At 38.8% G+C, this 22,411-nt stretch overlaps 1 protein-coding gene across 3 annotated transcripts in view; it reads right to left on the reverse strand.

Annotated features, from left to right (window-relative positions):
* The window catches only part of skic3 (SKI3 subunit of superkiller complex), a 148,027-nt gene that overhangs the window by 80,568 nt on the left and 45,048 nt on the right, over window positions 1-22,411 (reverse strand). For all 3 annotated transcript variants that reach the window (XM_069891764.1, XM_069891773.1, XM_069891783.1), the window contains 7 exons: window positions 21,024-21,164; window positions 18,402-18,503; window positions 14,025-14,161; window positions 13,414-13,494; window positions 12,952-13,055; window positions 7,787-7,913; window positions 2,658-2,837 (listed from right to left, as the gene is read on the reverse strand). In XM_069891764.1, coding sequence (XP_069747865.1) covers window positions 2,658-2,837; window positions 7,787-7,913; window positions 12,952-13,055; window positions 13,414-13,494; window positions 14,025-14,161; window positions 18,402-18,503; window positions 21,024-21,164 — 872 coding nt within the window. The remainder of the gene's footprint in view (window positions 1-2,657; window positions 2,838-7,786; window positions 7,914-12,951; window positions 13,056-13,413; window positions 13,495-14,024; window positions 14,162-18,401; window positions 18,504-21,023; window positions 21,165-22,411) is intronic.

Consider the following 22,411-nt stretch of genomic DNA (forward strand, 5'->3'; position numbering starts at 1 on the left):
CATGGGAGAAATTATGTTCTGGAACGATGAGAAATACAATAAATACGAGGTTACGTATGATACAATATAACTGGATACACAGGCTATACATTACACCTCAAAAGTTAAAATGGGACCCAACAGTATCTGATAGATGTTTTCGATGTAAAAAAGAAATGGGAACAACAATTCATGCAATCTGGACATGTGAGAAAGTAGAAAAATTTTGGGAAGATCTAAACCAAATATTAAATAAAATTACAGAAAACAATATACCAAAAAATCCAGAGATCTTCCTCCTAGGTAACATAAAAAAACAAAGAATTTGGAATTGATTTGGATGGTTCACAAAAAAAATTTGTTAAGATATCTCTAGCCGTAGCAAAAAAATGTATTATGTCAACCTGGAAATTGGAAGATAATTTGAAAATACAACAATGGTATATAGAAATGAATAAATGTATTCCATTAGAAAAAATAACATATAGTTTAAGAAATAATATTGAAATATTTGAACAAATTTGGGAGCCTTACATGAAACACAATAGAGAAAACCTACCGGGGACATTCACTACCTAAATTAACGAAAGGAGAAGGAAATGAAAAGAATTGACTCAGTGGAATTTCTTGTTTATTTTTATTGAATGACAACATTGTTTGACTGGTTTAATGTATCTTAGATTTTATACTTTAAATGGATGGGGGGGGGAGGTAGGGAGGGTGGGATGGGAGGAGGGGGGGGGGGGGAGAAAATGGCACTGTATATATTTGAAAAGGAAAATGTATGTATCATGGTCAATGTGGTTTATGGTGTGAAAAATAAAAAAAATTTAAAAAAAAAGAAATCTGATGGATGCTTTTTCAAAAAAAAAGTTTATGGTTCACATAGAACCATGGAAAATTACAGCACAGAAAACCAGCCCTTCTAGTTTGTGCCAAACTATTATTCTGCCTTGTCCCACAGACCTGCACTGTCCCTATCCCTCCCATCCATGCACCGATCCAAATTTTTCTTAAATGTTAAAACTTGAGTGCATTACCAGATGAGGTAGAATTTGATATATTTACTAGAGTAAAGAAGGATTTAAACAGAAATTTAAATAGGAAAAGCAAAAAAGATATAGTCTTAATGTGGGAAAAAGGGATTAGTGTCAGTAAGCAACGACACAATGGGCAAAAGACCCCATTTCTTTGCTGTACAACCCTAAAGTCAATCTTCAGTAGATAATCACATCAGGAATCACAGGTATATTTTTGTTTTCATTATTGTTTACATGTCTAAAAAGCCATTGTGATAGTACAGACCTATCACCAATGTATATAGTTACAGTATCTAGAGTGTAATGACTGTGCTTACAGCGATTGGCTGAGAACTTAGCCACGCCTACTGTCTGGGCCTTAAAGGGTTGTGTCCCTAGCCAGGTCGGATCATTCCGGACTGGTCGGCCACCTGTGAAGAGCTTCTGTCTTTTGCTAATAAAAGCCTTGGTTTGGATCAACAAGTCTTTGGTTCTTTCAACGAGCTCTACAGCCACAAAAACGCTTGACACAAAAAACTTCGTTCTTATAATGTTGAGGGCAAGGTTGTTGTTGTGACACCACTCAACCATTATGACACGTCTCAGTACATCCTAATGTTATTTTGTGGACACTTCGATCAAATTTCACCCAGTATTACATGCAAATTAAAATGAAAAATCAAAATACACTACTTTAATGAATCATCTTACATTTAAATAGTCAAATTTGTTTGACAGTGTTATGGAAATTATTTTTTAAAAGCATGGTTATTGTTGGTTGGCAAAGATAGAAGCCAATTTGCAAACATCGACATCCCATAAACAGTAGAGGGCAGTTAATCTATGGTGCTCTTGGATAAAACATAATTTGACAGGGAATCGTGAAATCTCCCTCAAAGTGCAGGGGAACCATTACATCACCTATATATGCAAACAGATCACCTGAATCAAGAGTAATTTTTTTTTCCCAATGTACCATTCACTTAGCAAAATACTGATGCCATCCTAGAACATGCTTTTTTCTTTGGCTTGGCTTCGCGGACGAAGATTTATGGAGGGGGTAAAAAGTCCACGTCAGCTGCAGGCTCGTTTGTGGCTGACAAGTCCGATGCGGGACAGGCAGACACGGTTGCAGCGGTTGCAGGGGAAAATTGGTTGGTTGGGGTTGGGTGTTGGGTTTTTCCTCCTTTGCCTTTTGTCAGTGAGGTGGGCTCTGCGGTCTTCTTCAAAGGAGGTTGCTGCCCGCCAAACTGTGAGGCGCCAAGATGCACGGTTTGAGGCGTTATCAGCCCACTGGTGGTGGTCAATGTGGCAGGCACCAAGAGATTTCTTAAGGCAGTCCTTGTACCTTTTCTTTGGTGCACCTCTGTCACGGTGGCCAGTGGCCAGTGGAGAGCTCGCCATATAACACGATCTTGGGAAGGCGATGGTCCTCCATTCTGGAGACGTGACCCATCCAGCGCAGCTGGATCTTCAGCAGCGTGGACTCGATGCTGTCGACCTCTGCCATCTCGAGTACTTCGACGTTAGGGATGCCATCCTAGAACATGCTACCATTAAACAAAACTGACACTTCTAGAAAGGCCAAATAATTAATTCCAATTTTAGTTTCAATCATAAACCCTTTGGTATTTAAAAAAAGGAGAGTAAGTTTAGTACCATATCTCCAAGTTCAATACTGAGATCAACAGCTGCAGCTCCTGCATCTTCATCACTGTTGTTTCGCTCAAATGCTTTTTTATAGCAGCCCCGGGCTCTGCTTTTATCTTGTACAATATCGCGATAGTAGTGGCCCAAGTAGCAAAATGTTTTTCCATTGTATCCATCCAATTTAGCAGCCTGCATTTGGTAAACAAAGATTTAAATTAACAAGTCTGCATCTCAATCAGAGTTGTAACTGAAATCAATCTGAAATCAATCAAACTTTGTTTACATTTTCCAAAATGTTCAATTACAAGATTTGTGGTACATTTGGGTACCGTTAAACGTGAAGACAATGTTAATTAATTGATGAATTGCAAGTATGTTTGCTCTTCCCAGATTATTACTTAAATGAAAAGTTTGGATTAATTTCCTCCCTGCACACAAGTCAAAGGAAAATGATATGAGGAAGTTGGATGCTTCTGATACATTAAACTCTTGCAAATTGATGCTGAAGCAGATATCACTTTCAAAACTCTCATGTTGGTTTTACTACTATCGATATGCAGGTTGTAGAAAGGTCAAAACACAACACTAAAGCCACCCAAAATAAATCAAGAATCATCTGAAGAGAAGGAAAAAGAATAAAAGGGAAAAAAAATGCTCCAATCACAAGAAGATTGCAACATTTTAATGTTTTAAAATACAATCTTGTCTTTTCTAGAAATATTAGTGATTTATAGAATTCCAGATAAACATCATAAAATATTAACAATAATTTTTTTTTAAATTATTCTTTTCACTATAGTGAAACTCATCTAAAATTGTTCTCAGCACTGGAATTTATTGTCATGAACACATCAGGAAATATGTGGTTTTGTGGCAGCATGTAGATTACAGGTGCAAATTGCTATAAATTAAGTGAAAGAAAATAAATGAGTGCAAAAGACAAAAGGTGAGATAGTGTCTATGGTTCATTGTCCATTCAGAAATCTGATGGCTGGCGGGGTGGGGGGGGTGTTGGTGGAAAGAAGATGTTTTTGTACCATTGGCTGTTAATCTTCAGGCTCCTGTACCTCCTTCCTGGTAGCTGCAGTGAGAGGCATGGCCTGGTGGTGAGGGTCCTTGATGATAGAGGCTGCTTTCTTGTCATACCACATCTTGCATATGTCCATAAGGGAGTGAAAACTAATTTCCATGATGATGTTGGCCGAGTTCACAACTCTGTTGCCTTTTCCTGTCCAATGCATTGGCTCCTCCATACCAATTAGTGATGCAACCAATCAAAATGCTCTCTACAGTACACCTGTAGAAATTTGCAAGTCTTTGGTGTCATAACAAATCTTCTCAAATTAATAATGAAGTATAATAACTGGTGAATTTTTTATTTTAATTAGACATACAGCACTGTAACAGGTCAATTTGGCCCTATGAGTCCGTCCAGCCCATTTTACACCCCATTAACCTGCACCCCGGTACATTTTTGAACGGCGGGAGGAAACCAGAGCCCCCAGAGAAAATCCACGCAGACACTGGGTGAACGTTCAAACTCCTAACAGAGAGCATGGGATTTGAACCAAGGTCTGGTCCCAATCACTGGTATTGTAAAGGCGCTGCTCTAACCACTATGCCATCCATGATTTCTTCTTCATGACTGTATCAACATGGCCCAAGGTAGATCTTCAGAGATGATGACATCCAGGAATTTGAAGTTCTTTACCCTTTCACTGTTGACCCTCAATGAGGACTGGTTTGTTCTCCTGGTTTTCTATTCCTGAAGTCCACAATCAGTTCCTTTGCTTTTGTAAAGTCGAGTGCAAGGTTGTTGTTGTGACACTACTCAACCAGCTGATCTCTCCCCATCCTGTAGGCTTCCCCATTGCCGTCTGTGCTTCTGCTGACGACCATGGTGTCATCAGCAAATTTGTAGATGACATTTCAATTGCGCCTAACCACACAGTCATGGGTGTAGAGTAGAGCAGTGGACGAATCAAGCATCCTCAAGGTGCACCTGGTTTGATTGTCAGTGAGGAGTTGTTGGTGTTACAACACTGACTGTGGTCTTCTGATGAAGAAGTCAAGGATCCAGTTGCAGAGAAAGGTGCAGAGGCCCAGGTTTTGAAGTTTGCTGACCAGTTCTGAGGTACTCATTCTTAATCTTAATTTCAAGACATAGGTTTTTGTTGTCATACGATTTCCAGTTTCACAGTTTATAGCAGAAACTATAAATGAGCTAAAGTATTCTCAAACCATCAGAGAAAAAGTATTCTTTCAAACATGGAAGATTGCAGTAGACAACAAAAACAGGGGCAGATTTCTCAGCCATCAAACCGGGAATGAAAGAGTTATCAGATGAGGAGCATTTGACAGCTCTTGGCTTGTACTCCTTAGAATTTAGGAGGGGAGATCTCATTGAAACATTTTGAATGTTGAAAGGCATAATTAGAAAGGTTGTTTCTCAAGAAGGGAGAGTCAAGGAGAAGAGAGCACAAGTTCAGGTTTGAAGGGTGTCTGCTCAGAGAGATGTGTGGGAATTTCTTCAGTTAGAAGGTGGTAAATCAGTGGAACATGTTGCCACAGGCAGTTGTGGAGGCCAGCTTATAGGGTGTATTTAAGGCAGTGATTTCAATTCACCAGGGCATCAAAAGTTATGGGGAGAAGGCCAGACAGTGTGGCTATGGAAAAATGGATCAGCTCATGATTAAATGGCAGGGCAGACTTATTTCTGCTCCTATCCCTTATAAGTAATGTTGCAGCTCTACAAAGCTCTGGTTAGACCTCACATGGAACATTATGTTCAGTTTTAGTCACCTTATACAGAAAGGATGTGGAAGCTTTGGAGAGGGTAAAGAACAGATTTACCAGGATGTTGTGTGGATTGGAGAAGGCATCTTATGAGAAAGCCAGAGGTTTTCCCGAAGGATGAAAGGTTTACAATATTATGAGAAGCATAGATGAGGTGGAAAGCCAGCATCTTTTTTCCCAGGTGACAGTAGCAAATATCAGAGGACATCTGTTTAAGGTGAGAGGCAGAAAGTCCAGGTGAGATCTTAGGGTTTTAAAAAAATAAACAAAGAGTTGAGGGTGCCTGGAATGCATTGCCAGGGGTAGTAGAGGAGGCTGTTAAAATAAGGGCATATAAAGTAGACTGATGCACATGGATGCAAACAAAAAAATAGAAGGTCGGGAGGATTGTTGAGTAGGTTTATTTGGGATGGTGCAAAGTCTTGGGCCAAAGGCCCTGGACTGTGCTGTAATGTTCTATTTAACTATGTCATGTCTCTCCCTCAGAGAAATAATATGTTTATCCTATTAAGCTTCCTAAGAATCTTACACAGCTCAATAAATTTACTTCTCATACTTCTATATGCCAATATGTAGAAACTCATCCATAGAGCACTAAACTGCTGCAAGATGCCTTTTGGCTCATCGTGATCATTTTTATTTTACTATTTAGCCACAAAATTCATTACTTTTCTGGACATTATTTGACTAATCCACACATTTTTCAATTATCTCTGCAAGCTCAACTTGAAAATCCATATTATGCAATTGATTTACATGCTTAAAACTCACTTTATGATGACACTCCATGGCTCCAACTCAGCCTCAGTCTGCTCTTTATGTCTTAAACTTCAGCCAAACTGAAACCTACCCCCAATCGAAATTATTTTTGTTACCTACCATTCCTGTGCTCATAAAATACATTGCCCCACAAGATAGCAGCAGCTTTATTTTTCTTGATGCTCGACTTGAACCTAACCATGCTTGTAGCTCCACTGGCTCTACACCCCTTTAAGACCTGCTGCATTTCTCATTTCTATTGCTTTAAAATTGCCAATCATTTTTTCAACACCATAGGCTTTAAGCAAAATTAATTCCCAATTTTAAACCATGGATGCAGTGTGGGGAGATCATTTAAGTTACTGAGAATACTAACTATGACTAAAAGTATTGAAAACACACACAAATGCTGGAGAAACTCAGCAGGTCAAACAGTGCCTTTAAGCACCAAAGGTGAAGATACACACCAGCGTTTCACGCTTGAGCCCTTTGTCAAGGTATGGGGGAACATGAGAGAGATATCTGAACAAAAGGGGTAAGGGTGGGGGGGGGGGTTGGTGAGGATGGGTTATGTCATGGAGGGGGGAGAAAACACTGCATGGTGGGGGGGGAGGAGTCTAGGCTAGGTGGAGAGAAAAAGGAAGTAGAAACTGGAATAACTAGTTAAAGTGGGGGGGGGGGGGTAAAAAGCAAGTTGATTAGTGGAATGCAGTGCATTCAATGTTCATGCCCTGGGGTTGGACAGTCAGTGTAAGAATGATCCATTTTTCCCCAGATGGCACTGTATTAAGTTGAAAGACAATAGATTAGAGAAGAGACAATGCTTAAGGAATTTGCCCAACAATTAAAGACCATCACTCAAGAAAAAGTGAATTTTGAATTATGTGGAAAGAGCTTCGGAGGAGTCATGTAGACACTACGCAGCATCTTAAACAACGACTAGCACCAGCATTTGCAGCAATTCAAAGACCCAAACTTAAAAATAAATGTAAAAGAAATCTCAGTTCAAATTGGTAAAAAAAAACAAATTTAGAATGTATTCAAACTTTAGGTGCCAAAATAAAGTCTCTGCTCAAATTAGCAAAAAGCAAATTTAGGACTTGTATTCAAATTTCAGATGCTAAAAGTATGCTTTACCTGTAATGGATTAATGGGCAACGAGATGCAATACTTGAAAATCTGTTTGACGCTAATAATTAGACTTAATGTTGAAGTGAAGCGAGTTCTTAAAAAAAAGTTCCAAATGAAGGTCAATTGATCTGAAAGATTAAGTTTAACTTGCTCCACAGTTTCTTCCCAACCTGTTTAGTATTTCTAGCATTTTCTCTTATTCAGACCACAGCCTCTTCTTTGGTACTTCATAACTGATACTTGAAGAATATAATTTAATGTGATTTTGTCTGCTTCGAGGTATCAATTTTAAAATGGTACCTTTACATTATAAGCTTTTATTTCAAGAATTGCAATTCTCTTCAACTATAACACATTATCTATTCAGTTGTGGAATAGATTGAAAAAATTCAAATATTTGCAGAATCTAAATATTGTAAGAAGGGCAATGTGGTAAGCATCTTTACACAAACCTTTAATAAATGTGTAGCTGCTTTACTTTTATCTCTTCTCATCTCCTCCCCCATGAACCAGTAAGTTAGTCCAACATAGTAGTAATATTCTCCACAGTCTGCTTTTATTTTCAGAGCTTTTTTGAAACTGTAAAAATACATGTCAAAATGTTATTTGCTTTCCTCTTCCAAAGAGGTAATTATTAAGTAGATATAAAGGTGGGATTTATATGAAAGGAAAGATCAATGACATTTTTAAATAATTGAGCAATTTTGTCAAGCAGTTCCTTTCATTTTCTCAAACTTCAAACCAGTGAACCATAGGTTATTACAGCACAAAAACAGGCCCTTCTGGTATGCGCCAAACTATTTTTTATGCCTAGTCTCACTAACCTGCACCCAGTCTACAACCCTCTATATACCTCCCACCCACGTACCTGTCCAAATTTTTCTTAAATGTTAAAATTAAGCTTTCATTCACCACTTCAGCTAGCAGATTGTTCACACTCTCAGCACTCTCTGTCTAAAGAGGTTATCCCATACGTCTTCCCTAAACTTTTCCCTATCATCTTTAACCTATGTCTTCTGGTTTGTATCTCACCTACCCTGAATGAAAAAAAAGCCTACTTACATTTACTCTATTTCTACCCCTTATAATTTTAAGTATTCCATCAGAAATATGTGTCGGGGAACATTTTGGGTCCAGTGATCATAATGCCATTAGTTTAGAATTAATTATGGAGAAGGATAGGTCTGGTCCTTGGGTTGAGATTCTAAACTGCAGAAAGGTCAATTTTGAGGAAATGAGGAAGGTTCAGAATGCATTTTCAAGTTGTTTTCTGGCAAGGATGTGTTCAGTAAGTGGAAGAGCTTCAAAGGTAGAATTTTGAGAGTATAGACTTTGTTTGTTCCTATCAGGATTAAAGGCAAAGTTAATAGGCATAGGGACCCTTGGTTTCTCGGGATACTGGTGATTTGAATCAGAAGCAAATGAAATACTTGAGGAGTATTAAAAATGCAAGAAAAAATCCTCAAGAAATAAATCAGGAAAGCTAAAAGACACAAGGTTGCTTTGGTAAACAATTATGGCTTCTAGACTGCAAAGTTGGAAAAAATTAACATAATTACTGCCATGTGGTCATTCTCACTGGGCACCCTTTTAGACTGCAAGTACCCAAGTACAACAGTCCTGTGATTGAACGAGCAGTAGAGTAGATGACCATCAACTAATTTTTCTGGTACGATTTACACTGCAAGCTTCCTTGAAAAAGTTGTAGGGGCCCTGCAGGATAAATCGCAGTTCAGGAATTGACTCAAAATTCCTGCACATTCCTTTTTAAAAAGACTGTCCGTGTAGCAGCAAAAATTCCTTGATTGCGCCATTATATACCTGCATTATAAGCTTTTATTTCAAGAATTGCAATTCTCTTCAACTATAACACATTATCTATTCAGTTGTGGAATAGATTGAAAAAATACAAATATTTGCAGAATCTAAATATTGTAAGAAGGGCAATTATTGGAAAGTGTTCTGAGAGATCAGATGTACAAAAATTCAGATAGCAAGGACTAAGTAGGGATTGTCAACATGGCAGGTCATGTTTAACCAATCCTATCGTGTTTTCAAGGAGGTTACCAGGAAAGTTGATGAAGATAAGGCTGTGGATGTTGTCTACATGGTTCAGATGCTCAGTATTCATGGTGAGGTAGTAAACTGCTTTCGACATTGACTACACGAGAGAAGCCAGAGTAGTGGTGGATGATTGCTTCTCAGAAACGTGATGGGTGGTGTGCCTCAGGGATCAGAGCTGGGACAATTGCTGTTTGTCATCTTTAGCAATGATCTGAATGATAACGTGGTAAATTAGATCAGCAAGTTTGCTGATGACATAAAGATTGAAGATGTTGTCAACAGTAAGGAAGGCTTTCAAAGACTGCAGAGGGATCTGGACCAGCTGGAAAAATAGGCTGATAAGTGGCAGGTGCAATTTAATGCAGATAGGTGTGAGGTGCTGCATTTTGGAAGGCTAAACCAAGAAAGGAAATGCATGGTAAGGCACCAAGGATGCAGTAGAACAGAAGGAATCTGGGAATATAGATACATAATTGTCTGAAGTGGAATCACGGGTATGTGGGGTTGTAAAGAGAACTTTTGGCATATTAGCCTTCATAGATCAAAGTTGGGACATTAAAGTTGTACAAGACATTGGTGAGGCCAAATTTGGAGTATTGTGTGCAGTTTTGATCAGAGCATATTTAAGGGATAAGTTGGGTCCCACAATATATTTACCAACGTGCAGGAATATAGAGGCTTTAATAAAAAAAGGGAAATACAAAGAAATCTATTTCAGCAATTTATCATTTACTTCAAATGGGGACCCCTAAACCGGGCATTCATAAATCTAGACAAAGATGGGAGACAGACTTAAATGTAATAATAGATGAGAAGAATTGGGCTGATTTATGTAAAGTCTGTATGACTAATACAATAAATGTAAGATATAGACTGGTAAAATACAATTTTTTTTTTTATTTTTTTTTTATATACACCAGTTATACTTCATGCCTCAAAAATTAAATACTGGTAAATTGAAATCAGATTTATCAGATCAGTGTTTTAGATGTGGCGAAGAGGTTGGAACTTTTTTTTAAACATTCAACATGATCTTGTGATAATAATAATTCTGGCTGGAATTAGGAAATTTATAGAACAAATTACAGGAGTCCAATTTCCACAAAATCCAGAATTTTTTTTATTAGGGATAACACTCAAGTTGAAATTAACTAGACATCAGATAGAATTTGTTAAAATTGCAATAGAAGTGGCCAGAAAATTTATTGCTGTTGCTTGGAAATCTGATTCACACCTGAGTTTGGAATGATGGAATGCCAAAATGCACAGTTGTGCTCCCTTTGAGAAAATTACAAACAACTTGAGGAAAAAAAAAGATACATTTTTTACAAATTTGGTGCCTGTATTTACAGAATGTAGGATTAAATTTTTAACTTTTTAGATTTCTAAATGTTCTTCTTGTTGAGGTATTATCATTATATATTTTGATATTGAATAAATCAATACATCTGTATTTTGAAATATATTTGAATGCATGTATAAAATATTTAAAAAAACAAAATTGAAAGATTGCAGAGAAGATTTACTAAGATTTCAGGAACTCAATTACAGGAAAAGGTTAAACAGATTAGGACTTTATTCCCGGGAGTGTAGAAAAATTAGGTAAGATTTGATAAAGGTATTTAAAATTATGAGGGCATCGACCGAGTAAATGTAGGTAGGAGTTTTCCACTGAGGTTAGGTGAGATACAAACCAGAGGATATGGGTTAAGGGTGAAAGGGGAAAATTTTAGGGGGAAGATTAAGAGGAATTTCTTCATAGAGTGGTGGGAATGAAGTGGTGAATGTGGGCTCAATTTTCACATTTTAAGAATTTGGCTTGGTACATGGATAGGAGAGGTGTGGAGGTCTATGGACTGGGTGCAGGTCAGTGAGACTAGGCAGAAAAATAATCCAGCATAGATTAGAAGGGCCTGTTTCTGTGCTGTAATGTTCTGTGGTCTATTTATTTTATTACTACAGGTGCCTAACCTTTTACCTGCCATTGTTCGCAATCTTCCGAATTTTGGAATCATTTTGATTTTGGTCCCTTTAAGCCCGCTCAAGTCATGCTGCCGCCTCTCCCCACCACCACCCCTCGTCCACCTGAGTCGCATTGCCATCTTTCCCCCCTCACCCGCCCAAATTGTGCTGCCATCTCTCCCCCCTCACCCGCCCAAATTGTGCTGCCACCTCTCCCCCCTCACCCGCCCAAATTGTGCTGCCATCTCTCCCCCCTCACCCGCCCAAATTGTGCTGCCATCTCTCCCCCCTCACCTGCCCAAATTGTGCTGCCATCTCTCCCCTCCCACCTCGCACGGCTGAGTTGCGTTGCTGTCTCTCCCCCCTCGCCCACCCGAGTCGTGCAGCCATCTCTCCTTCTCCTCAACTGCCCGAGTCACACTGCTGCTCTCTCCCCCACCTGAGCCGCACTGCTGTCTCTCCCCTTACCTCTCACCCAGCCGAATCACACTGTCATCTACCCCCTTCGCCCATCCGAGTCATGCTGCTGTCTCTTCTCTCCCCATCCTTGCCTGCCTAAGTCGTGCTGCCATCTCTCTTCCCACCCACTATGAATTTTATGCATTTTAGACCAGATGGAGGATTATGGCTGGCAACGACGGCCACTAATCTCGCATTGAGCCACCACCAAGCCGACTGAAAGCACCACGACACTGGATGGGCATCAGTATATGGCGATTCGGAGGTGCTTATAAAGTAGCGGAACGATGCAGGATATGCCAACGTGAGTTGAGATATGGGTAGGTTAGTTATAAGTAATGATACCACTAATTATCAACGCGGAACGCGAAGGGAGACAGGGGAGTTGAGCAAGGGTCGCGTCAGGTCATGTTTGGCGCCAAACACCATCTTTGATGAGTAGATGTCATCTACCAAAAAAGTGCCAGTTTTTGGAGTTTGGTGGTTTTCAGAATCCTGAAGAAAAGGTTTGGCACCTGTATATAATAAATAATTTATTTTATTTTACTTTCCATTTTAAATACCTTAATTCACAGAATTTCTTCCTATTAACCTGATCAAAAAGTCTTAAATTTTACTGGTTTTCACAGATCTTAATTTGAAAGACAGCATCTAAATATGTTCCCTACCCATTGTCCTATCAAACAAAACATTAAATAATGCACAAACTAAATTATATAAAAATCCTTTACTGTAATGAGGATATGTTTTGTACATGTTGATAAACAGAAACACATACACACACACACAAAGATTTTGAAAAAATTACCAGTATTACTTGTTCCATTCGATTGACATGTCACAATTTGTGAAAGTGACTTAAACACATAGGCAGGTCAAGACCAAAGCACAAGGCAAAATATAATTCATGCATGACTCTAAAAATATCATTTGTAATAGGCTTCATTCCAACTTTACTTAATTTTTGAAGTAAACATATCTAATCAATTATTTAAGATGCAGAACAAAGTAAATTGCAATCCACCTACTTCACGCAAGATCACTTTTCTTTTTAAGGTATATTATCTAATTAAATGAAGAGAAATGTGGTTTCCATTTGTAAGTACAATGTCAACACAATAACCTTTCTTACCTTTGTTCTGCCTGCATATAATTTTTTTCACTGTAATCAATGAGACCTTGGAGTTCCCATGACTCAGCCAAGTCAGGATGAGAGCTTGTAAGGTATGCTGAAATCTATTAAGTTAATAGTAAACAAAATTGCTTTATTTTTCAGCAAAAAAAAAAACAACTCTACTTCGTATTGGTGTTGATATATAATTGGATTGTCATCAATGCAAAAGCACCAATATACATCTTTCCAAACTATTTTACATTCGTTTTTATTTTTGCTCTATTTACTAAAAATAAAATTAATTGAAACTAGCAAATTACATTTGCAGAGTAATTGTTACTTGTGTTTTGTTTACCAGAAATAAAATGCATCGAAACCAGAAAGTAAAATTTGCAGAGTGAACATAATATATAACTGCCAGATCATAAACTTGGTGTTCGTTCACATTACATTAACCAACAATTTAAAACACAAACTAACCTGAGATGCTTGTTCCATCCGATTCTTGTTCAAATAAGCTTTGCCTTTCATGGCAAGTAATATCGGTTCATTATTTGGAAGCTAGAAAGGTAGAAATAGCGACAGTTTTTAGACAAGGATCAGAGAGTTACTCTCTCAACTGACTAACATTTCAATTATGACCATTCCAAAATTTACCATTTGTTTTTAATTTTGCATCAAGCAGTTTGCAAAAGTAACAGATTTCCTCAAAGCAATTAGAAGACCTTCCTTGAAGTGTGAACTAAAAGTAAACATCAGCCGTGAATCAAGGGGTTGCCTCTCATTAGTGGATCATGTTGGTGAGTCATTACATTCTTATAGTTTACTCCAAATTACAACAGATACCAGAGATTCATCAGATACACCAATTATCAGATTAGTAACCATGCAGAAGTAATAAAAGACCTAGAAATAAATGCTTAAAAGGATTAAAATTTCAATACCGTGTCTTTTAAAAAAAAAGATTTTATTCTATCCTGCACTAATAATAATGTTTTAAGTTTCTGGATATAATTTATGTTAATATTCATTGTAAATGGACTTCAAGTTGGAAAAACAGTGTTGATATTTAATCGGTACAAGTACTATACCTGTTCCAAGATGCCAAAAATTTTATCTGCATTATTTGGGACACTAGATCTGACCATAGCTTCTGCTTGCAAATGAAGCAACTTGGATTTCTGATGACTGTTACCATCACGAACACACTTTTCCAACCATTTCAGACCTGTAGACAGTAATAGCGTTGAACAAAATCTGAAATCTTATGCAAATGTAGTTCTTAATTAGATTCTGATGACTATATGTGCAAACATCTTATTTTGTCAGCAAATTTACAATTGGAATACAATTAAATAATTTTCAAATGCAAACACAGGCAGTTTAAGACCATAAAACCTCGGAGCAGAATTAGGCCATTCAGCCCATTGTGTCTGCTTTGCCATTTTAATCATGGCTGGTATAATTTTCCTTTCAACCCCATTCTCCTGCCTTCTCCCCATTACCATCGACACCCTTCAAGAATCAACCTCTGCGTTAAATATACTCAATGATTTGGTCTACTCAGCTGTCTGTGGCAATGATTCACTGCCCTCTGGCTGTAGAAATTTTGCATCCTCTCAGTTTTAAAGTGGTGTCCTTTTATTATGAATTTTTGCCCTCTAGTCCTAGAGTCTCTCACTACTGGAAACACCTTTTCCACGTCTCATCTATCTATCCCTTTCAATATTTGGTATGTTTTGATGAGATTCACCCCCTCATCTTTCTGAACTCGTGAGCACAAGCCCAGAGCCATCAAAATACTCCTCATATGTTAACCCTCCAATCCCTGGGATCATTCTCACTACCTTTTATAGGTTTGGAACTACATGCTGTATGAACACTTTTAACTATAGAACTTGGTACTCAATATTTATGAAAAGACCAAGAAAGGACAATAACAAAAGTAAAAATTCTCATGTCATTTTTACAGACCAGTCTTATGGCTTTGATGCTGTTAGGTCACAAGCAATTTTTTTTCCATGTGTGAAATAAATAATCCACAATTAAGATATGAAAGCTACATCACTGATAATCATTTAGAAACAATCTTATGACTTAAAAGAATGCTTAAAATTAGAATACAAATATGCACATCAAAAAATTAAACATATACTGAATCCATCAATTCACTACAGTACATAACTCATTCAATCTATACTGAATGAGCAAGACGAACATACTAATGGGAAAAATAAATAGTTCAGGCCCAGTTTCACGTAATCTTGCAAGAGGAAATTTTTGACAATATTTTATAATGTATCATCCTCTATTATAATATAAACAAAACACATGAAGGGTAGAGATGCTATGATTAATAATATTTTTGATTAAACTACAGATGAGCATTGAGTGTGGGTACATGAAATAGCTGGGAGTACATTCAGTTGGAGAAAGAGAAACATTTATTTTTCTTAATCCTTGATAAGATGTGAAGTTCCTGCCAATTCTGGTGTTTATTATGCAATCTTAATTGCCCCTGAATTAAGAGTTAATTACTTTGACGAGTCTGAAATAATATACAAGTCAGACCAAGAGAAGATGCTTTCTTGAAAAGGTTGAATTTGGTACATAACTGTTCTTTAATGTTGAGTGACTGAAATTAGCTTTTAAAAAAATTAGTAATAACCCAAAGTGAAGCAAGGGCCCAGAACTCAGGCAGCTGGTCATGTAATTTAACTAATACTCACAACTTGTTGTTATCATTTAACACTGTACATTTGAGCCATAATTAGACAGTGAGAAGAAAAAAAGTTTTCCTCTTGAGAACAGGCACCTCTTGACGAGAAACAGTGTTTTGGTAATGGAAATGGTAGTTTGGGGGAAAAAATTGCTAAACTTCCGTTAACAATAAGGGTTCCAGTTAACATTTATTTCATGCTTCCACATGACACATTATCTAAAAGGAATACAAATCTGGCTTTTGTGATCATTCTCATTGAAGCAAACTATTCACAATAACCCCAGGATAAAAATATCCAGAATTTGCATGCATGCAAGTTCAAGACCAAATAGGACTGGGCAACAGATGCTAGCCTTTCCAAATCCTGAAAATAGTATTGAATATTGTGCACAGTTCTGGTCTTTGTATTGCAGGAAGGATGTGGTAGCAGTCGAGAGAATGTATGAGATTTTGGAATGAAGAGCTGTAGTTATAAGGAGAGATTGGAGAGTCTTTGTTTTTTTTCCTCACTGAAGGCTGAGGGATGACCTAATAGAAGTTTATAAAAATATGAAGGTTATGGATAAGATAGATACGGCCTTTACCCCACCCGCCCCCCCCCCCCCCCCCCCCGAGAGCTTGCAAATCTAGGATTAAAGGGAGTGAGGTTTAAGGTGAAAGGAAAGAAATGGAAAGATTCAAGGGGTAACTTCTTCAGAGGGTATCAGACTAAGCAGTAGAGACAGATAATTATAATATTTAATAGGATTCGGATAAGTATTTGGATAAAAACAGACAGATATAGGCTGAATAGGATTAGCGTAGATAGCACGATGGATGATGTGGGCCGAAAGACATGTTTCTACACTCTACTATTCTATGAATAATAGTTATAAAATCCTTCCCATTCACAAATGAACATCTACTGCTCATGGTTCCATAGAGTGACCCTTTCCCTCTTAGACCAAATGAAAAGGGTGCCCATTGGCAGAGGACAGAAAGACATGCATTTGTATCACACTATTTAATGCAGAGACGATGGGGATGTAAAGCCAAAAATGGCTAAGTCACAAACTGCAGCAGGCACAGACATAAAACAGTAAAGCACAGGAAACAAGCCCATTGGCCCATTTGTCTCTGACAATATGACATTGAAATCAAACTAAAACTTTACTGCTGTGCACTGCAAGATCCCAGAATATCACAAGGCATTTCTTTCCCTGCTCTGCGATCAACCCAAAAGAGTTAAGGGTTTGGTAGCTCAGCTTTTGACAGTTCATCTCTGAGCTGGAATGGGTGTCCAAGAACGTGCTCAAGTCTCTGTAGTAGGAAGTGAACTTGTGTAGGGCTGAGTTGTGGCTTCTAGCTCTGAAGCCAATGTTTTAAGAACATTGACTGCAAGATCAGAATGAGGTGTTACAAGAGGCTGTTGATTTAAATACAGAGTTAAGGTCATTGATTTATCTTTCTGAGAAATCCAAGTCTTTTGGACTCTTTCTCAATGAGTAGTAGAAGATAATGAACAAGAAGCTGAAGATTTAATAGGCAGAGTCAGGAAGGTGAAGTTGAGGTCACAGAGAAGTTATCAATATGTGAAGGGGAACATTATAGTTTTATAATATGATGAGGTCAATTTCACCACACCACCCCCCCCCCCCCCCCCCAGGGTTAGGGAGTCTAAAACTGGAGGGCAGACATTTAAGATGAGAGAGAAAAGATTTAAAATGGACCTGAGGGGCACATTCTTCACTCAAAGGACAGTGGGTATGTGGAATGAGCTGCCAGAGGAAGCGGTAGAGTCGTAATGTTTAAAAGACATTTAGACAGCTGTGTGGCCAGAAAAGGTTTAGAGGGATTATGGGCTGAATGCCAGCAACTAAGACTAGTTTGGTCAACCTGAGCAAGTTGAGCCAAAGGACCTGTTTCTATGTTGTAGATTTCTATAAAATTTAGTATATTGATTTTTTTTTTGTGAAGTCGCAGAAAGACAGCATTATCAGTAACCAGATAATAACACAAACTTTGTTAGGGAACATCAATGTCCTTTGTTAATATAGTGAAATGGCCAATGGCACAATGCAGAAGTGCTATCAAGGTAAATCTGACTCCAATCCACAAAGATAGTAAGGCAGGTAACAATAGCTCGTTCAGCAGGTCAGACTGCATCCAAAAGGAAATGCACAGTTAACATTCAGATTTAATCCCTACTTCAGGCCTGATCCAAAATATCAAATATCTATTTCCCTCCAATGTATGCAGCCTGACCTGCCAGTCTCTTCAGCAATTTGTATTTTGCTCTGGATTCCAACATCTGCAGTCTCATAGCTAAGTTTTAAGGAGTGTCTTCATGGAAAAAAACTGTTGAGAATAAAACAGATTTTAAGACAGAAGACTGAAGACAAAGTGACTGTATTTCAGGGACGCACAAGAGCACAAAATTTGAAAAGTTTAGGAGTCTCAGATGAGATAGAAAATTGGAAAGGGCAGTGGAAATATCTTGGGAGGATATGCAATTAAAGGGTTGATTTATTTTTAAATGTCATGACAATGAAATGGTGTGAATTATGGCATTAAGTTGACCCACAACTAACTGTTGGAGGCAAAAAAAAGTGAGCATAATGCAGCCCAAGACAGGGATGGGGACAATGGGAAACAGAAAAATAAGCACCAAACCCAAACAGATATAAAGAGGAAAAAAAAATTCAACAATGACATCATTTTGGGCTGTCAATTAGCTTATTAAACATGCCAGAAGATTAGTCCCCACCTTGCTTGCAAGAGCTAATTGTTTCTTCATATTTGTGCATCCGGAGTTGGATTTCTGCTAGATATAGCCAGGCTATTACCGTCGCTTGTGCACGCTTTAAACCTGTAATGCAAATAATCATCTCTGATTGCAAAATGTTCAAATGAGAATTCAGCAAAAAGCAATCTTACAAAAAAGTTGCCTCAATCATGTTCATCTGAAATATTATCTCCTCTGCACACAAGAAACCAAACACTGATTGCATGATCACTCTGTGTGTTCGGTCTGCTAGAGTGACCGCAAGGTTCCAGTTACTTGTCACTTTAATTCTGACTTGGCTGCAGCCTCCTGCAGTGTTACAAGAACAACCAATGCATGCTCAAGGAACAACACCTCATCTTCTCTGAGGGCATATTACCTACTTTTGGAGAAAATATCAAATTCTCCAATCTTGGATAATTTATTCTCTATTTCTGTCTGTCATCCTTTTGGTTCAGTTTTTCTCAGTATGGTCTGGCCTTTTCTGTATCTGATACAACTTTGCTCAGAGGACCACATTACATAAATCAAAGATCACAAAATTCTAACCAGCACTTTAGGTCATTTGATTTACCTGATCAGAGATATAGGTAACAATCTTTTAGCCGGACATTTAAAATCCGGAAAGCTCCAAAATCTGGCAAGTGGGGAGAGAGATGGCAGCGTGAGATGGGCGGGCGAGGAGGCCAGCAGCGCGAGTTGGGCGGGAGGGGGGGGAAGAGGCCGGCAGCATGAGTCAGGCGGGCGAGGGGGAGGAGGCCGGCAGCGCGAGTCGAGCGGGTGAGGGGGAGGCTGGCAGTGCGAGTTGGGCCAGCGAGAGGGAGCGACCGGTAGCACAAGTCGGGCCGGCGGTGGGGGGGAAGGAGGGATGGGAGAAACCGGCAGCACGAGTCAAGGCAGTGAGGTGGGGGAGGGGTGGGTGAGATTGGCAGCAAGAATCGGGGAAGGCGAGGGGAGGGGTGTGGGGGGAGACGGCAACATGACTGGAAGGGGGTGTGGGTGGATACGGCAGCACATTTCGGGTGGCTTTAAATCTGGCTTTCCGAAATCTGGAAAATCCAAAATTCTGAATGCACTATCCCCCAAGGGTTCCGGATAAAGGACTGTGGACCAGTATTCCCAGTATACTAGCCATCCCTTTCCCCATCTTCTCTGCTACTAAAAATTAACATTTCTGTCATTACCAGTTTCAATAAAGGGTCTACGACCTGAAACTTTCCAGATGCTTCCTCACATGAGTATTTTCTGCTCTCACTTCAAATTTCCAATCCAGCAACCACTACCATGATGACAAGGCATCATCTGAACTCCCAATATGGAAATATCATCTTTCCTTTTTCACTGCTGGGTCTAACTCCTAGAGCTCATCACACAACAGCATTGTGGGAGTATACAATGTGGGACTGCAGCACTTCAAAAGCAGCTTACTACCACGTTCTCAAGGGCAATTGGAGATGAACTTGCCAGAATTCCTCAGATCCCAGAAAATGATTGTTAAAATGAAGTTTATTCTGATCACATCAGATTCCAAATAATATAATTTTGTTCCTTCCAAAAATTATGAACAAAAACACTGAATTTATTTGAAGTGAACTTATTTTCATTAAAAGTATTTCTAGTACAGATCTTACAGCCAAGTGTCAATTCTCAACTCATAAATTGTACAAATTAAACCTTCCACTGTCACATCAATTGAACCACTTGTAACATTGATGAAAAGCATAACACACCCATTGAAAAATCAATAATCAAAGCATGTTCCTAACTCCCATTTCAAGCAATCAAGCAGAAGAAACAAAGGTGGACAATTTGCATTTCCATACCCGACTCAAGCATCTTTCTTTATACTCGACCATTTTCATTTTCCATTTTAGCCAAGTTCTCTTAATGATTCTGCCATTTTAGTGCTCAACTACACTCAGAATAGGAATAATAGTAGCACGGTGGTCTAAGAATCAATGGGTAATCAGTACACACAAAATATAAAATATTGTTGATAAGTAAATTTTTGCATAAATTGAATTATTTATTGTCATATGTACAGAGATATGGGGAAAAGTTATCCAGGCAAGTTAACCCATAAATTCAATAGGTGTTGCAAAATAAAAGTGCAGCTCATAGCATTACAGAGAAAATTTTCAGTTAAACTTGGCAAGGGCATCATCATTTTACTAACGTCTATTCAAGGCTCTGATAACAGCAGGAAAGAGAATTTTGGAATCTGATAAGAGTATGTTAATTCTTGACAATAAGATCAATGGTATCTTCAGAGGATTGCTGCACTACAGGGCCAATGTGCATGGTATATTACTTTGATTTATGAATTTCTTATTGGGCGGCATGGTTAGTGCAAAGCTGTTACAGCGCCATCTATCGGGACTGGGGATCGTATACCACACTGCAATGAGTTGGTAAGTTCTCCCTCCCTGTGTCTCATCTGTGTTTTCTCTGGGGGCTGCGGTTTCCTCCCACCATTCAGGGATGTAGGTTAATTGGGTGTATTTGGGCGGCATCGTGGGCCAAAATGACCTGTTACCATGCTGTATGACTAAAAAAAATTACTGAAGCAAAATTTCCCAAAATTACTGCCAAAGCAAAAACTACCTTCAGCAAGGTTTTTTGCCGCTTCTTCATATTCCTGTTCTTGCATATTTTTGATCCCAAGTCCAATAAGGCCCAGTCCATTTGTTGGTTCCATCTTATTCAGTCTTGTATAACACTGCAATGCCTCATCACTTAAGCATTCTGTGCAAAAGGCAAGAGAGTACAATAATAGAATCATTTCTTTACGCACAGTTTAATCATCAGGATAGAAAGTTTATCAACCTGATCCTATTCTTGTTTTTTTTTTCTCTTTTCTTTTTTTTTAATTTTTTTTAATTTTATTTTTTTTATATGGGTAGGAGGGGCAGGAGACAAAAGCTGAGCAATGATAGAGAGAGGATAGGTCTCTGAATGAAGAGGGAAAGAGTTGGGGAGCTGGAGGAAATAAGACCATGGGCTGGGGAATGAGAAAGAGAGAGCGAGATGGGAAAGGGTCTCACAGAAACTGGGGACCTTATTTCTGTCTGGTTGTAGGAGGCCCAGATGGAGTACGAGGCATTGTTCCTCGGTCTGGTGGTGCATGAAGCGGACACGTCAGCGTCAGCATGGGAGCAGGGTGCGGAATTGAAGGAGGGAAGGGTCGGCCACTGGGAGATCCGCGTCGTTGGGAAGGCGCTCAACGAAGCCATGGACCCCACCTCCTGCGACGGCCCGTTCCGTATGCCCGCCACAGCATGCATCAGTTGGGTTCCTGTTACCCAACATCTCGGGGGATGAAATGACCTTTGAAGCCCCCCGCCCAAAATAAAGACACCCGAAGGGCAAAAAGGGGGGCCACCCTATAGGCCAGATATGAGAAGAGTGACCTTAAAATTCTACTCAAAATCTTTGGAGTCATTGATAGAGCATAACAGAGAGGGAAAAATGGCAGGACCTAAACTTCAGGGAACGGATACAAGCTAAAACTGTGACATTCAGCTCTGCACCCCCCCCCAACCCCCCAAACTTCACCTTAAACCCATAACCCCTGACATTACCTTTGGAGCAAATTGAAAAGATCTCAGAGAAGAAATTTTTTTTGCTTCCTTTCTTAAATCCCTTATTTTGAAGTCTGACACCCCACCCCCAATCCAGGCACAGGATCTTGTGCATTCAACCTGATCCTAATCAATTTCCAAATTAAAACCATCTCACTTACAATGTTGCAATCTGTTAAAAGGCAGTTGCCAGAAGGCATAAAGACTAAGGGATAGATGTTGTGAAAAACGAATTTAAAAAAACTATAAAAGTTCAATTGATCGAAGCAAAGCACTACAAAGAGCATTTAATATGACAAGCATTCAATATTAAATGTTATTCAATTTGTTAACTAGCTATTCTTAAATTCCAGTATTGCAGAATCCACCTAGATCTCTGACCTGCTCCTCAGCCACTCCCAGGATTTCTGA

This window comes from Narcine bancroftii, chromosome 1 (genome assembly GCF_036971445.1).
Source record: "Narcine bancroftii isolate sNarBan1 chromosome 1, sNarBan1.hap1, whole genome shotgun sequence".
Lineage (NCBI taxonomy): Eukaryota > Metazoa > Chordata > Chondrichthyes > Torpediniformes > Narcinidae > Narcine > Narcine bancroftii.